The sequence below is a fragment of the Pseudonaja textilis genome, chromosome 6 (assembly GCF_049901715.1).
Source record: "Pseudonaja textilis isolate UNSWEBS1 chromosome 6, rPseTex1.2, whole genome shotgun sequence".
Classification (NCBI taxonomy): domain Eukaryota; kingdom Metazoa; phylum Chordata; class Lepidosauria; order Squamata; family Elapidae; genus Pseudonaja; species Pseudonaja textilis.
In genome coordinates this window covers 63,018,066-63,034,804 of record NC_141995.1, presented here as the reverse complement: position 1 = coordinate 63,034,804, position 16,739 = coordinate 63,018,066, and the positions used below count along the sequence as shown (strand labels likewise).

Sequence of the window (16,739 nt, the reverse complement as noted above, 5' to 3'; positions counted from 1 at the left end):
TGTTATTGAGGAAGATGGTGCTGTTGTCTTTCTGCTCATCTTGTGCTTATCTGTAGAGAGGAAGAGAGAAAAAGGAAAAAAGAAAAAAAAGGAGTACAGGCAGGCAATTGTCACACACCCCCCCCCCCCCAAAAAAAAGGGAAAAAGAAAAATCTTCAGGCACTTATGTACCTTAATCCAATTATTTCTCTTAATAAAAAAGAGAAAAGGAAGAAGATTTTTAAAAAGTTTCAAAAAATTACGTTCTAGTTTCTGGAATAGAAGGTTAAAATCCAAACATAAAAATCCAAACCGGGTGGGTGGGTGGGGGAGAGAGAGTAGAAAAGGAGATGGAAAGTAATCTAGAGTTAAACCAGTTGCTGCCACTAAGTATCCAAGGCTCTTTAATAAATCAAACTCAATGTTTCTGGTTCCGGTATTTCAAGATCACTTCAATCTTCTTTCTTTCAACTTCAGCTCAAAGCTCTAATTATTTAGTTTCACATATGAGCATCCGTATAAACAATCTACCATGCTCCTCCCACTATCTTTCCATTGCAAAGCTCAGAGACCTTGAGTATAGCAAGTACATAAACAGAGAAAGAAAGAAACAATATGTCCAAGCTTCTAAATGGCAGCGGTACTTTTCCCCCTTCACTTTCACTCCCCCTCTTGTATCCAATACCAGAAACAAAAAGAGAAAATGGAATCCTTCCTTTTTTTTTTTGAAAAAAAAAAAATACAACTCAAATCCAAAAGAAGAATCTTAACCAAAACAGACTTTCAAAAAATTATTAAAAAATAAAAATAAAAACAAGGATGAAAATTTAAAAGAAACCAGTTCAGTTTAAAGTTCAGTAACTTTACCAAATTCAAAGTTCCAATAAAAAGGGGAAAAGAAAAAATCTTTCACTTTAATTAGTTTAATTTCACCACTTAAACTCTTTCCTCCTCACTTTTAATTTCACTTTAAATCTTTCAGGATGTTCTCTTCAAGTAATAATAAGTAAAAGTTCATCTCACCAAGCTTTCCTTCAATCTCTTCCGTTCCGGAGCTGTTCCAGTTTCAGCAGCCTGGAAGGCTACCTCTCCGTCGCCGGCAAAAGGGCTTTTCCTGGATCAACCAGGGACTTTGCGATGTCCCTGGGATTGACAGGATGTGCCCTCCTCAGTCACCGTCTCTACGCGACGGTTTAGGTCCGGTGGGACCGTCCTGCAACGGAGATATCAGTGGCGATCTTGGAGCTTCAAGATCGCACGCTGTACCACTGAGACTCCAGCTCCGCCCCCTCCACCTCACTCTTTTTAAAGATTTTCTACACTGGCTACTGACATAACTTTCAACTGGAGATAGCTCATCAGTTCCCAGCTACCCTTCCTGTGTGGGAACAGCAGAAGATATTATCTTAATTTATTTATGCACAGTTTTCTGAGATTTGTTAAAACTATTTTTGGGGTTTGCTCAGAAAATGAGAGGACGGGGGCCTTCAGGAGTAACCAATGAACACCTTTCCTGGTTGAATCGAGGAAGCCAGAGTGGCAGAATCCAATGTGTTTCATTTACCAAAGAGCTTGCTAGAGAGAGAAAATGTTTACCAACCATCTACATTGTTTCTCTTATCAGATTTTCAATATGTTTTCAAAGGCCAAATAGAACAACTTTACCTGGCTCAAGTCCTTCTCAAATGTCAAGTTCATTTCATCTTTTCCAGTATTAAAGAAACCCAAATACACATACAAGTCCTCGGTTGATGACAGTAATTTTCATAGTAAAGCAATCTGGAGTAAAGCACATCATGTGACCACAAACTTTAACAGCAACAATCCTGGCACTTCCCACTGCCATTATTAAACGAAACCCACTCACCTTAAGCCGTCTCCCAGCCCAAGCTTCTTCCGGCACACACCCCAATACACTTATTACAATATATTCCAAATGCAGCAGTAACTGGCTTGCTTACCTTTCTCATTGCTTCTGAAAAAATATCCCATACTTGATCCTGTAGAGTAGTATTGTGGATTTTCAAACTGTTGGCCATCCAGTTCTATTTAGGCAGAAGGGGGGGGTGTATATTTAACTGGGACACAAATGCATTTTCTGACAATAGTAGTAAATCAGCAGAAGCCACAACTACCTGTTCTTAAACTACTTCTTCCATAGCCTGTTAACAATTTTCCAAAACGAGACTGCTGCAATTTTGCCATGAGCTCCAGCTCCTCAAGGGTACAGCACTCGTGATCAGTGGCCCAAGTGGAACTGCGTGTCCTTCTGGCTGTCCAGAAGTTGCCTACAGTGGCATCTCTGCTCCTTAACCCCAGACATGTTCACTGACGGGGCCGGGAGGACTCAAGCTGCGAGATCACTAGGAGGCACAAATGTGTAATTAAACGGGGTTTAAATAAGTTTAGGGGGGGGGGGGGCTCAGGATTTTCAAATTATTTGGAAAACATGTGTTTTCCACAGTATAATTTAAGAAACACTGAACTATCCAGATTCTTTAAGAGAAGTTACTTTTGCTTAAGGAACCATAATTAAGAAAAACTGCATTATACCAGGTCAGGTCTGAGGCATAAATACTTAACTTGTGAACATACCTGAAATTTGCGTTTCTTTCGTGGAATATTATCATACTCATACATCTGTTGTAAAATATCTCGAACTTTGGCATTAATATTAGTTTCCTTTATTATTTCATGAATCTTCTGCAAATGAAAAACAAGTTAACGTGACTGGGAAATACACCAGTAGAACATTTTATGTTTCCTATTGTCACATTGAATTTATATTGTGAATTGTTATAGGATTAAATATACTGTAGTTACAATCCTGAAGTCCATGTAATAAATTGATATTTCTACTCATAGCATCATATTACATTACTTAGTTTTATTTAATTTTACTTGGCCTTGGGTGCCATTATACAAAGAGTGGGGTATAACAAATAATGAACATGTTTTTTTAAAAAATAAATGAATGCAATTGGTGGGGTGCTAGATCTACTTCACCTGAATCCACTCCTGCTGCTTAACGTCTCCTTTGAGGACTTTGGCTTCATAATTCTTTCCTCCATACTTCTGATCTTCACTTAGGCACTTCACGTGGTATTTATAATCATCATCCCTGCATTATAAATGCAGATTTAAATAACCCTTAATAGAAGGCATTTCCCAGAACTCTTCCCAAACATTTTGCTGAGATATATTAAAATGGCATAATTAACTTGAAAGACATTGTTAGGTTTAAGCTGGCTTTCTTCCCAACTTCTCCACAAGAGGGTAAGATTGGAGGGGGGAGAAATTGTTTTTCCTTATGCCGTGCAATGCTAGTTGGTGGGAAATTTTGCCTGCCTCCACTCAGTGCTGGTCTGCTACTCTGCTGTAAATATTGCTAAATTTGGATTTTGCAGGTTAGAAACATGTTGTTTTGTGAAATATAAATATATTTTTGTTTTTATTCTGGAATTCCCTTGAGACCTGAAAATTATGTCAAGGTTTTCTCCAGAGTAAAAAAGTTGGAAAGAGTTGGTCTTTGCAACGAACTTGCTTGGCAGAGAGGCATTTAGACCGGCGGTCGCCAACCGGTGGGCCGTGAGAAAATTTTGGTGGACCGCAGAGAAATCTTACCCCCCGAGCACCCCTCCAAAGCAATTAATCCAGGCTGCATGACACCCACGTGGCCCGTGGGAACCCTCCCCGCCCACTTACTCCTTACTCAGCAAACTTGCCTGCTAAGTTGCTGTTTTTCCTTTTTCCGACCATCATCTGTTCTACTGTGCCTGGAGTTTTAGATTAGCTAGGAAGCAGGAAATGGTTGATTTCTTGCTTTCTAGTTAGTCTTTAGATCTTTGGCTTGGCTTTTAAGCACAGCCGAACCTCCCTTAGGACTGAAGGGTCTATTATTCAGTGCAGACTCACGGCAAACAAATTTGAGACTGAGCTAGCTGATGGCAGATAGACCACTGAATGATTCTGAGAGCAACTCAATCTGCCTGCCTGCTTTGCCTGATTTTGGGTAAGCTGCTCTTTTTTTTAATAAAAAATTCAATATTTACATACATGGTGTGTTTTGAATTAATTTTGTGAATCTGCTTGCAAACAAATTTTATATGACAGACTGAGCTAGCTGATGGCAGATAGATAGATCTCTGAATGAATCTGTGATTCTGTGAGCAACTCAATCCTGCTTTGCCTGATTTTGGGTAAAAGTTGCTCTTTTTTAATAAAAAAAATCAATATTTATATAAATATTTATAATATTTACATACGAGCCATGCCCAGCCAGTCACGTGACCAAGCCACACCCACAAATTAGGCCACACCCACAGAACCAGTTAGTGGTCCCTGTTCTGTTTTTAAATTGCTGGCTGAATATAAAAACAGCTAGATAAACTCTACAAAGGCTTCCATACAAAGTTTCTTTATTGGCTCATAAGGCATCCTCAAGGTATAACTCACAGTTATCTCAAGATTCATCTAATGTCTAAATCTTTGCATAGTTGACTTCATAGTGTGAAAATACAGTTATCTTCATCCCATAAAGATGGAGCAAAGGGATTCAGCATGTTGCTGGGTCCAGGCAAGGAAAAGAACAAAGGCTTCCCCCAACCCAACCAAGGGTCAATTCAGTGGTCAATCACATGACATGAACTATATTTCCCATGATGCATTAACTACGTTTCCCATGAGGCATTCCTTTAAGTGGACAGCTCCCAATTCCCAATTAACCATATACTGTCTGGACAGCACACTCCCCGCCTGGAATTATAAATTCCACTACCAACTAATTATCAATTAACTATATACTGTCTGACAAGCACAGTCCCTGGGATTTAAAATGATGAGCTTGGTGGTCCCTGAGGTCCCAAAGGTTGGCGACCCTTGATTTAGACGACCACCTCCTCCTTACAGAATACTTCTCCAGGGCGGACCTCCTACCGACAACTTTTAATGCTGCCCAAATGCCAAGCAGGGGCTTGCAAGCAATGCAACAACCCCTCCTCCCTTACAGCGTGCTCTCCTCCTAGATTAGACAAGCGGCTTCATTATTGTTATTGAGAAGCAGCTGAAGACAAAGAACTTCCAGACGGCCTTCGAGACTGAATGGTCACCATTACACTTACTGCTTTGTAATCTATCTATATCAATGGTTCCCAAACCTGGGTTGTTTAGTCTCAGCGAGTCTCTGTTTCCTTCTGTTGGAGAGAGTTGCCGTTCCTCCCAATGACTGTTACTGATCGTTGATGTAAGTCTGTTACTGAACTGTTTTTTGATGCTGGACTTTGATATTTGCATTATCCCTGAACTGAACACTGACTGCTTTACCTGTGAATGACTTGGACTGCTTATCTTGGACTTTGCTTAAACATTTATTGGAAGTAAAAACCTACATTTACTGTACAGCGTATCCATGTGCTGTGTGTGTGTTATTCAACATTACTCTCACTACGACTCCCTGTATGCGCTCATTCTCCTAACGGGGAATTACCTCAACACATTCTCAGGCAGCCCACCTGCCAGGCCCTTGCTGGTAGCAAGCCAGCCTGCGCTTCACTTTCGTGGGACAAGGCCGGCCTGATGCTGCGACTGCCAAAGCCCATGGTAAAGCTTCCCCAGAAGGCTCCCTGTACCGAAGGATGGAGGCAGCGGCCCGAGTCAACCTACCAGAAATCCTTCCCACAATCCATGCAAGACAGACACTGGCAGTTGCGGCACACGCGCACATGCTTCTCCACCTGTCCTTTCTTCAGGGCTTCTCCGCAGGCGTTGCACGTGAAAAACACCATTCTGAGAATCCGTTTCTTCCGAGTCTGATTCACGGCTCTTCCAGCAAATCCTAGAAACAACACGTCGAGGGCAAAATTAACAAGCTGATGTTGCATGCAATGCGCAGGACCAGAAATTCTACTTCAGAGAAAACTACCCAAGCACAGCATGGTAAGAAAATTGCTCGAACTCGGGAGCAGCCCACAGGGAACAAGGCCAAGGCCGCCGCCACAGGGGCCGCCAGCGGCGGGGCTTTCATTCTTGCAACCACAAAGTGTGTGTGTGTGTGGGGGGGGAAGCTAGGCTGCCCTCAGAGCAGCAGGAAGGGACCCAGCCGGGGGAGCCCCGTGCCGGCCTCCGACGCTCATGCCCCGCTTACCTCCCTCCCCAGCCCCACGCACGCACACGTGCCCGGCCACAGTGGGACCCGGGAGGCCTCGTCCACACCCCACACCCCGAACTGGGCCCCAGCCGGGAAGAGGCTGGCGGGGGGATAAAAACTCACCAGGCGGAGCACGGACCGCTTGCCGGGTAGGCAGAGCCGAGTCTCGCACAGCCACTCAGACCGTCTTGAGTTCCGGACGGAAGCCGCCCGAGCGGAGGGGGAACGCTCGGGCCGTCCGCCGTGCACAGGCAAAGAGGCTCGTTCCGGCGGCGCTCGCGAAGAGCATCGGACGTCCCGCTCTATGGTCACGCTGCCCGACTTCCGGCCAGTGTTGGCCGACATCTTGCTGCGGTCGCGGAGCGGAGCCGGGCGGGGGCGTCCGTTTGGTAGCGTCCGCGAGTGGCTGTTCTACTCTTCCCGCCCCCCCTCCTCCCGCGCCCCCCGCTTCCTCGGTGCTCGACAAGGCCAGTTCCCTAGATTCATCAGCCGCTTCTTCCGGGTCGGCTGACACGCGTCCCTGCGTGATTGTGGGGATCCTCTCCACCGTTAGTTTCTGGGTCGCCTAGAACTGCGGTTGCATCTTCCTTGCAGCGAGATGCGCATTTAGGGGCTGCTGCTCTTCGTTCTTCCTTCTGTCGCTTTATCTCGCCCGTTAGACACAGGCAGTCCTCGGCCACGACTGAGCCCCACATTCCTGTCGCCGAGCAGGATTGCTGTTAACGGAGCTTTGTTCCATTTTACGACCTTGCTTGGCACAGTTGTTCAGCGAATCATTGTTAAGTTAGTGACAAGGTGGTTAAGTGAATCTGGCTCCCCCCCCCTTGACTTTGCTTGTCAGAAGTCGCAGAAGGGGATCGCGTGACACACACACACACACACACACCCAGCCCCGAGGCTGCGACCATCATAAGTACCATCCAGTGGCCAAGCCTCTGAACTTTGATTACGTGACCCTGGAGATGCTGCAATGGTCGAAAGTGTGAAAAACGGTCACAAACCACTTTGTTTCAATGATGTTGGCAACTGAACGGTCACTAAATGAACTGTTGCAAGTCGAGGACTACCTGAAGTTCATCCAACCCATTCTTGGAAGGTGTGTCTGCGGTCGTGTTATTTCATCCCCCCACCCCCCTCCCTCAGGGTTCTGACTATGAGCATCTGGGCCTCTGCAAGGCAGCCCCGTCACACGCTGGTCTGTGGGAGGCCCCTCCTGGCTTCTCCCAAGGAGCTGAAGGCTTCTCCCAGGGCTGGGATCTCATCCCTTCTTGTTCAGTTTCTTCTTTCCAAGGGTTTCCTGGAGGGAGGGCCACCCTTTTCTTCCTTGGGGGGTCTGAAAGGCTGGCAGAGTGGCTGCAGCCTCCCCTTTGGCTGCTTGGGCATAAGCCCCTTGGATATATTTCATCCCGGCTCTATATCAACATAAGATTCACCAGTGGCCTAGTCAGGGAGTTGGACCGGGCTTTAGCGAGGCCCTGGCATCCACTGTCAAAGTGCCGTCAAAGAGAACGGCTTTCTCCCCTACAGTTCACCACCTGCCTAGGCTGCTGCTCGTGGCCTGGGTTCATTCCACTTCTGTTGCTGCCAACTTGCATGTTTGCAGGCTATTTCATTTATGCCACGATCTGTAAATAAATAAAATAGGCACAGGCCTTGGGGTTACTTTGGCAATTGGTACCCAGATTTGCTGTTGCTATGTGATGCGGTCATAAAGCACAATATCACGTTGACTGCATCGCTTAGCATTGGGAATCCCGGCAATCTGGGTTATTGTTGTAACCCCAGGGCTACATGGATCATTACACAGGAAGACAAGAGGGGCAGGCAGGGAGCAAAAGGAGTAATTTCCGACTTCCTAATGGCTTCCCCGTTGATACTGCTTATGAAGATGCTGGCAGGAAACGTGGGAAATTGCACTTATGTGACTACAGTTTGCCCCACCCTTGTAGTTGCAAGCTGGACACAGTCAAAATGTTGGTCATGGAACCATAACCTGAGAACTACGATAAAATAGTATTCTAATTATGTGATGCTTTTGAGAGACATTAGGAAGATGGAGATATATTGTGTCTACCATATGTCTTTAGTTTGTTAAGAAAGCTCCTGGGTCAAAAAGTGAAATGGGGTTCTTCTGGCAAACTTGGCGCTCTGTCTATGGTTTGTTTTGTATTTTAAAACAGGTAATCTTTTTGCGCAGAACAGCTCTGATGTATATGACAATACAATTTAGCACATGCTTACCAGTAAATAACTGCATCCCTACAATGTTTTCACCCCCTTTTTTTAGGTAACGTAGACACGTTCTAGCATGGATGCTTTTGCTAATCACAGTTGTCACCTCCTTCAGCAGCTCCATAACCAGCGGATACAGGGACTTCTCTGTGATTGTATGTTGGTGGTCAAAGGAGTTTCCTTCAAAGCACATAAAAATGTGTTGGCTGCTTTTAGCCAATATTTTAGGTATGTTAGTACAAACTACTTTAATGAATATTAAGTAAGGCATGGGAGGCAGAAGTGTCATTAAGTTAACGAGTTGTATATTTACAATCCTTATAGTCTTCCCCAATAGCCAGGACAGTGCGCAGAAAGCGAAATGAAATAAGGAAAGCATGGTGTAATGTTGCTCCTAAAAACTAACGCTATAAGTTAATATGGTACAAAAAATAAAAGTTTTGATTATCTATAAATGTGTTCTTAAAAGATAAAATTATATTGAATAAAAATGCCATGAGCAGTGCAAGGTCTGGTTACCTGGGAAGTTATAGGATTGATAGGCGTCCTCTGCATGAATAGAAATAAGTGATTACCACCAATCGACAGACAGCTCCCAGACTTTTTAACTGTTGAAAGGATTGTGTTGCAGATACAGATAAACCTCCAAGTGGCCTCAATGACTCTCAAAGAATGCAAATGACCAGCTCTCTGCAAGGAGTATAAAATCCTTCCACTCCCCACCGTCCAGTCACAGCCTGAAGAAGCTTCTTGGGTGAGAAGTGAAACGTCTTCAAAGAAAAACAAGAAAGTCCACTTGCCTCTTGAAAAAAGCATGTCTAGGTCTAGTTCTACAAGTTCTCTAAGAGGAAATATATTATTAATTAATGTGTGGTCATATACAAATGCAGAATTAAAATGCAAAATATCAGGCCACAAAGTCCTGTTCACAAGATAAGTTATGTATACTTAGGTTACATTCAGATCCTGTGATTTCCAACCAGTGTTGCTACAACATAGCTATCTGTAGCTACCACAAGCAATACTACAAATTCAGTTGAGGATACCCCCTGCCATCTTTTGTTGAAGGTGTGCTCTCTGAGAATGGAAATTTTATAGGAGGATTAAAAGATGACCTTTAAATGTTTTCTTACTGGTTAATATAATAGACTGAAATTGTGTTGTAGGCTGAAATTGCAAATTCTATTATATATGTTTGCTATTAAAAATTGCTGCTTTCAACAGTATTGTTGTGCAATCATTGTCTAACCAAATGTTGTAAGCAAGACTTTCAAAACATTGATGAATATGTGCACTTTTATGTTTACTTATTTTTCATATTTTTGAATTGCCAGTCTCCTCAGAAAGGGACTCAGCAGTATAGAATAAAATGTTAAAAATATTAAAAAGTATATATAAAAGTTTTAAAAATAGAAAAACATAGTTTAGAAGGAAGGAGGTGATGACTAAATACTATGAAGATGTGTTAAAAGGCAAAGGCAGGTTTTCAGGCACTAACCTGTCGCTGGGCTGCAGCTTCCTCTGGGCTCCCCCTGCAAGGCACCAAAGAGCCACGCCTTGATCCTTTTTAGAAGGCCAGGAGAGTGGGGGCCTGCCTCACCCTTGGGGGAGAATATTCCACAGGGTGGGGAGAAAGGGCAGAGGAGGCGCTCTTCATGGACTCTGCCAGTTGGAGCTCTTTAATTACCATGGTTTCTAGCACACCTTCCCCACCCGACCGTGAGTGGGATGGGCCGATGTAACGGGATGCAATGTAATGTTACAAAGGGGATTTGAGGATAAGCAGATGTGCCCTTTGTTTGTAATTCTGCTTTTCTTTCCTAGGACCCTGTTTCAAAATTCGCCAAGCCAAAAGAACGATGTTTTTCATTTGGACATTAAGAACGTGGCTGGCATAGGCCAGATCCTGGATTATATGTATACTTCACATCTTGACCTCAACCAGGATAATATACAGAACTTGCTGGATATTGCACAGTGCTTGCAGGTGCAGAATATTTTGAATCTGTGCGGCTCCTTTTTAAAAACCTCCCGATCTGTAGAGCAGCCAGCCAGTCTGACTGGCAATGATACATTTTCATTGCAAAATACTTTGGTTGCTGATACCCACTGTGGACACTATGATGTACTCCATGTTTGCTCAACTGCTGCTGCTTGCAAAGCCTTGGATGACCAACAACCTGAGTCACAGCCTTGTGCATCTCACAGCTCCTCAGCTGAGAGAGCCAAACCAAAACAAGACTCTGTGGACCCTGGCAGGGCGGATCTCTCCTTTAAATTACCAAACGGCCATTATAAGCTCCGAAACTTTTATAGGAAACAGACTATTTGTCCCAGCAACCAGGGGTCACTAGAAATTGCCCCAGGTTTTATAATGCCTCCAGCGCAAGACACAGCTCAGGATGCTGCTTTGTGCAACATCAGCCAATGTCCTTTGGAGTCGTCCGATTGTCCCCCGCTGCCACCACCCTTTCTCGCTCGCTCCTTCAATGACTTTCCTGTGGATCGAGACACAGAGACCACTTCTGTACAGCCAGCCAAACCGTTGAGGCCTAAGAAGGCCATCCACCTTCAAAAACTGAATTTGCTACGGTCCCAAAAGTCTTCTGAACAGTCTTCTGTACGTGATCCTAAGAAAGCCATTGCAAAAGGAAATGAATTAGGAAGCCAGAGCAACACAAAAAGGACGACCACAGTTGAGGTTCCTGAAGGGAAGCATCCCAGCGGGCTACTGAGTTCCGAGTGTGTAGAATTGGAGCCGTCCCGGGAACCCCCTGGGCCAGAGAGCCCGTTAAAGGACCTCCTTCCAGAGAGGCAGTATCCTTGCGCCTTATGTGGAAAGGTTTTTAAACATCCGAGCAACTTGGAGCTCCACGTAAGGTCTCATACAGGTACAGTCAGTTAACATGGCAGGCCAGCTATTGAATGACCGCATGGAGAACCAGCCAGAATGTAGTCTTAGCAGCTGGAAAGACCTCCGCGGCCCAGAGAGGCTCTGGTGCCGCAATGATCTCGCAAGTCCATCAAGCTATAATCAGATTTCATGACCCTCATCGAATAACCTTCATCCATGTGAATGTGCGTAAACATTCGGGGGTTTTTTCCAGGAAAGGTATGCACATCATTTTTCTGACAAGGGCCAGTCATAACACGTACAAAGCAATTATTGCCTGGTTTCCTTGATAGAACTTTTTGCATGAAAATGTTACTCCACTTTGCCATAGTAGTTGATACATATTTCATGCGCTGCCATTTACAGCCATTTGGAAAGAAAATGGCTTGTTAAAAAAAATATTATTTTTCTCTGTTGCCATGATCTTACTGTATCATAGAGATGTTAAGGTGCTTACTACAGTGACCAGAATTTTATTCGGGACATCCGCCACTAGGCTGCCAATCCCAGCTTTTAATGGGATTTAATTGCTATTCAAAATAGCAATTTTGTATTCACTTATGATCAAGCTGTTAAACTATGTGCGACCTGCTCCTGGGTAAACATCGTAGAGTTAGATACAATTAAGATAATTTTTCATTAAGTCTTATTAATACAAGATAGTATTAATGTGTCCATTAAGGGAAATTGTGAATATAAAATATGTTGAATATAAATGCCATTATTTTTATGTTGACTTGAAGGCAACTGTTCACTTTGTCTTTTTATGTACATTCAAAGTTAGTTGTCAGAAGTGGAAATAAAATTGCTTCTTCTTTTAGGTGAAAAGCCTTTTGAATGTAACATTTGTGGAAAATGTTTCTCACAGGTAGGAATTTTGATATCTTGTATAATATTCTTTTGTATTTAAGTTGACTTTTGTTTATATTCTACCTAGTCCCTTTCTATTGATCAGGCAATAGAATGTAAGCAGTATGATTTAATTGTCAACTCGTAAAACATTCCTATGCCTGTTTTCGAGTTGCCATAAGCAAGGGGGGTGGGGTAGGAAACCTCTTTGTTCCTTAGGAGAAGGACCTTGCCTCCATTTGGAAGTGCCTGCCTTGCAAGTAGGGACTCTGTGTTCAGCCCGTCTGCTGGTGGCGAGTGTTGTAGTCCAGGTCTGATAAGGGGTTGAATTCTCTGCTTGTGCCTAAAGAATCCCCCTCCCTATTTTCAGATATGACAATAGTACATGGGGAGATTGCTCTTACTTTTTGAGTATCGTTATTGGCACAAGGAACTACTTGGAAGATCTTCGTTTCCAACTGTAAACTTCTGTAGTTAACATCCTTTTGTTAAAAACATTTCCTTATCTTTGTAGGCAGGCAATCTTCAGACTCACTTGCGTCGCCATTCTGGTGAAAAACCATTCATTTGTGAAATCTGTGGGAAGAGGTTTGTATGGCTCTGAAATTCATACATATTATATGCATTTATATCTATTAGTCATATATGTATTTATTACTATTCACCATCCTTCAAGACAACACGTCCCAGAACATCTATTGGCTAATATACCAAAATGAAAAGGTTCTGGGTCTCTTAAATTTCTTCCAGCTAGATTGAGAATGCAAAGTAGGATCCAATTTGTTTATTTTAGAAGGCTTACACATAGTAAGTATCTAGTTATAACAAACTATGGTTTAAAGAAACCAAAAAACAAGGCAAAGGAAGAGAAGTGCCAGCAAATAGTGTATTAGAGAACTGGAGATGTGTATCTATGTTGCATCTCATGCTGGGGGAAATCTATTTTGTATCTCATGCTGGCCAGCATGAAAATACTTCCGTCCCGGAATGGTGGCTGGTCTGCCTACCTAACTTTTCGTTAGTCATGGGTCGGTGTGTGTCAGCACCAAAGTAAAAGCACAGCAGCAAATGAAGTTTGCTGCCCAAAGTGGGAAATGGCAAGGGGAGGCCTGACTTGCAGCTTTTGATACGCTTCTCTCCTAAAATAAGGCTTATCCCGGGATGAGCAAAGCACTTTTGCTTCTAAAGCTGTCTGTTGATTGAAGAGTCATACCTGTTTTGTTGATTTGTTTTTAATCAATTATGAATATACATTATTTTTCAGTTCGCTTAACTTTCATGCTGAATAGAAAACTAGAGATGTAAATATATATTTGATACAAATGTTGATAAAATGTTTTATTTGGATGTGAAACACATGTCTAAGTTGCTCCAAAAAGGACACTTTTTCAACATAAAGCATTAGGTTGCTTTTTGCGTTTCAGTCATCTTGCTTTTCAAAATGCTTCGTTATAATTTCTTAGTAGCACAATACACAGGTCTGATTTGTGCATGTAACTCTGCAACTCTCGGATTCAGAAGAGGGTGGGGTGGCACAGCATGGCAGCCCTCGGTGGCCTTTTTGCGGCTGGAGCTGGTGATGCCTGGACCAGGCAGACTGTGTCCGGGAGGGATGGGGAGGTGGGCTGCTTCCTCCGGGGGGGTGGGGGGGGAGGCTTGCCTGCCAGGAACATGATGCAGTCAAGGCAGGAGAGTACGGAGGGTGCTTAATTGGAACATTCACAGTGGCTTTTACGGTGGCATTACAGGTTTGCTGCCTCTGGAGACGTCCAGCGCCACATTATTATTCACTCTGGAGAAAAACCGCATCTGTGTGATATTTGTGGCCGAGGTGAGTCTGGTTAACACTTACCTGCACGAGCAAGAGAAGCTGTAATCCCGGCATGTGCCCCTTCCCTTCTAGGCCTTGGTTGGTTGCCGGCACCGTCCAGCTAGGGTTCCAAAAGCAGCCAGGTGGCTGTGGCCAGAAAGAGCAGCAGCTCAAGGCCACCGGTTATGCACAGGTGCACTCCGACTCTTCCCCTTGTAGGTCCTGAGTTAATGGGGGGAGTTTTCATCCTCGCATGCTCAGGTCCTGGAGTCTTTGGCCTCGGCTCTGGTGTCGGAGGTAGCACGGGGCATCGATTTTTAAAGGCAGCGTGGCCCTTTTGTAATTTATTTCATTCTGTGTGATCACTCTGATTCAGATTCTCTTACATTTAGGATTTAGTAACTTCAGTAATTTAAAGGAACACAAGAAGAACCACGCAGCAGAAAAAGTATTCACATGTGACGAGTGTGGAAAATCATTTAACTTACCACGGAAATTAGTAAAACACAGGATCAGACACACAGGAGAAAAGCCATATAATTGTTCAGTTTGTGGTAAGTCAGCAGGTTTTTCTTTTTTTACTGAACTGGTTTGGAAAGTTCCACTAAAAATGTTAACCTTTTCATTGTTCAATTGTACCATTAGAGCACATATGAAAATAATGAAAATTCAGCAGATATCATATTGATCACTCCAACAAATTAATAATGGCAAATTATTTCCCCTCATTATCAGATGAAGAATTAACAGGCAATACATTATAGTCCTAATATAGACTTCAAGAATTATGTGTCCTGTCTCAATTGGAAACCATAGGCACTCAGATTCAATCAAATTACAACATTTCTCTTTTTAAAAAATAGTATTAAGGATTTTAATAATAGTAAAAGCAAAAGCAAAAATAGAAAAACTGAAAGGGAAAGGAAAAGTAGGGAAAAAAGAAAATATCTCCAGAAGTAACATCCTGTCTTCTTTTATAAGTACAAGCAAGCTGTGTATTTTTCAGCCCTCTTGGATATTCCCTTTCTTGAATCCCTTTTTCCATCTCAACCCTTACCTATCCGAGTTGAAGAAGCTTCTTGGATGAAAAGCGAAACGCCTTCAAAGAAAAACCAGAAAGTCCAGTTGCCTCTTGAAAAAAAGCACCTTACCCATCTGCAAATCTAAAATTCATTAATGTTTCTGTCTGGTATCAGCAAACAGTCTATAAAGAATTGACAGGACTTGGTGGTAAAAGTATTTCTGGTTTTACCCTGATTCAACAGATCAACTTTATTTTTCTTTCTTTTGCTCTAGTTCTTACCCTGCTAAGATGCTTTTGTGGGATTTAATTTCCACACAAATTTTCTTTCTCCCGTTTCTTTGTGGCTTTCTAGCCCTCTTCTATAAATCCAAATGAGTCATTCTTATTGTCAGGATTTCCAGTTTGTTTTTCACATCTGTCTTATAGCCCACAGTTTTATTTTCCAGTATTTCTGCATATGCTGGAGCTTGTTTTACTTCTTTATTCTGTCAGCCTATAAATTCTTCCAAATTCTTTTCCTTTGCATCTTTCAGTTCTTTAAAATCTGTTAATTAGCACTTTTTCAGTAGCAGATGTTGTTGCTGACATTGTGTCTTCAAGCTTCTTTCCCATTTTTTTTCAAAAATCCTTAGAAATGTCTCCAATGTAACACTTTTATCTAGCAGTTTTGCAGGTTTCACTTTGCCCCCGTGTCTTTGTCTCTTAGGTTGGACTAGTGCAGAGGTGGGGAAACTTGGTTCTTTTATCACTTATGGACTTCAACTCCCAGAATTCCTGAGTGAGCCATAAAAGGTTCCCCATCCCTGGCCTACTGGTTTTTCAGTTGTGGGGGAAATCAATTTTGGACTTGAATGGGACTGTTTAATATACAAATGTATGTCCTACTTTGTCCAACAGCAGCTCCTGCTGGCTCACAGCCTCCACGGTCAGGCGCCCCCTCCTGATCCTTGCAGTTTTTTAACCTACTCCCAGATCTGATCGGCCCATTGGGTTAATAGAGAACAAGGTGCATAGGTGCACATAACAACGAAACATGTTAATTAAAACCTAGAATTAATTTTAGAATGAAAACACTGATCTTTGCTCAAGGGACAATAAATATCTTATTTTACAGGAAAATGCTTTGCGGGATCTGGAGATTTGCGAAGACATGTCAGAACGCATACTGGGGAAAAGCCGTATCCCTGTGAGACCTGCAATAAATGCTTCAGCCGTTCTGCTGTCTTACGTCGACACAAAAAAACCCACTGTAAAGCTATTGTAGACGAGTTTTCTCACACCATGGAAATTCCTGACCTCGAGAAGTCCCAATGTTCAGATTTCTTTACCCAGGAAATCTCGGTCTCCTTCCTGTCGGCATCAGAGAAATGCCCACCCCACTCGAGGGGGCATTCGCCAATTGAGTTGGGACCCCCTGGAGCACCATTTGTCAGGGCAAGGCCTGCGGTGAGAAAAGACACTCAGAAATTGAGTTTGGATCCTGCCAAACTGTGTAGATCTCCAGAAGGACTGACTCGGTCTTGTCCTTTTCAAGAAAGTCATCCGCTGCAGTCTGGCACTCCGCCCTCAGTTCCCTCTTCCACAAGTGCCCCTCTGGGCAGCGGCTGGAACGAGGACCCCCCGAGCAGCCACGTGGCTCCTGCTGAGCCCAGAAATAACGGGGGGCCCTTCTCCAGCATGACGCTCTGGGGCCTAACCATGAAGACTTTGCAGAATGAGAGTGAGCTGGGCCAGTGAGGCTTGGGCCTCCTGAAGAGCAGTTATGCCTATTTATAAGTAAATAAAACCATATCAAAGTTGTATTTGA

At 43.3% G+C, this 16,739-nt stretch overlaps 2 protein-coding genes across 6 annotated transcripts in view; one reads left to right on the top strand and one right to left on the bottom strand.

The window, feature by feature from the left end:
• The window catches only part of LYAR (Ly1 antibody reactive), a 17,264-nt gene extending 11,491 nt beyond the window's left edge, over nt 1–5,773 (bottom strand). Inside the window, exons 1-4 of the mRNA XM_026700024.2 lie at nt 5,641–5,773; nt 2,986–3,100; nt 2,575–2,682; nt 1,941–2,024 (exon numbers count right to left, since the gene is read on the bottom strand). Coding sequence (XP_026555809.1) covers nt 1,941–2,024; nt 2,575–2,682; nt 2,986–3,100; nt 5,641–5,762 — 429 coding nt within the window. The 5' untranslated portion in view covers nt 5,763–5,773. The remainder of the gene's footprint in view (nt 1–1,940; nt 2,025–2,574; nt 2,683–2,985; nt 3,101–5,640) is intronic.
• On the top strand, nt 5,719–16,739 carry ZBTB49 (zinc finger and BTB domain containing 49). 5 transcript variants are annotated; one of them, XM_087936721.1, is made up of 9 exons: nt 6,440–7,220; nt 8,412–8,584; nt 8,988–9,110; nt 10,181–11,247; nt 12,071–12,117; nt 12,613–12,686; nt 13,847–13,929; nt 14,301–14,462; nt 16,047–16,739. In XM_087936721.1, exons 4-9 carry the CDS (start codon nt 10,272–10,274, stop codon nt 16,667–16,669), a joined length of 1,965 nt encoding a protein of 654 aa, XP_087792847.1. In that variant the 5' UTR covers nt 6,440–7,220; nt 8,412–8,584; nt 8,988–9,110; nt 10,181–10,271; the 3' UTR covers nt 16,670–16,739. The 5 variants fall into 5 exon arrangements, with proteins under 5 accessions (XP_087792843.1, XP_087792846.1, XP_026555807.1 ...); XM_087936717.1 differs by lacking the exons at nt 6,440–7,220; nt 8,988–9,110 and adding an exon at nt 5,719–5,913; XM_026700022.2 differs by lacking the exon at nt 8,988–9,110 and having other exon boundaries at nt 6,432–7,220.

What these genes read in the sequence shown, in the direction of transcription:
- ZBTB49 (XM_087936717.1), top strand. Translation starts at nt 8,433, where the DNA reads ATGGATGCTTTTGCTAATCACAGTTGTCACCTCCTTCAGCAGCTCCAT. An exon ending in GTGTGATATTTGTGGCCGAG is followed by an intron (nt 13,930 to 14,300) that starts GTGAGTCTGGTT and finishes TCTTACATTTAG; the next exon opens with GATTTAGTAACTTCAGTAAT. An exon ending in ATATAATTGTTCAGTTTGTG is followed by an intron (nt 14,463 to 16,046) that starts GTAAGTCAGCAG and finishes CTTATTTTACAG; the next exon opens with GAAAATGCTTTGCGGGATCT.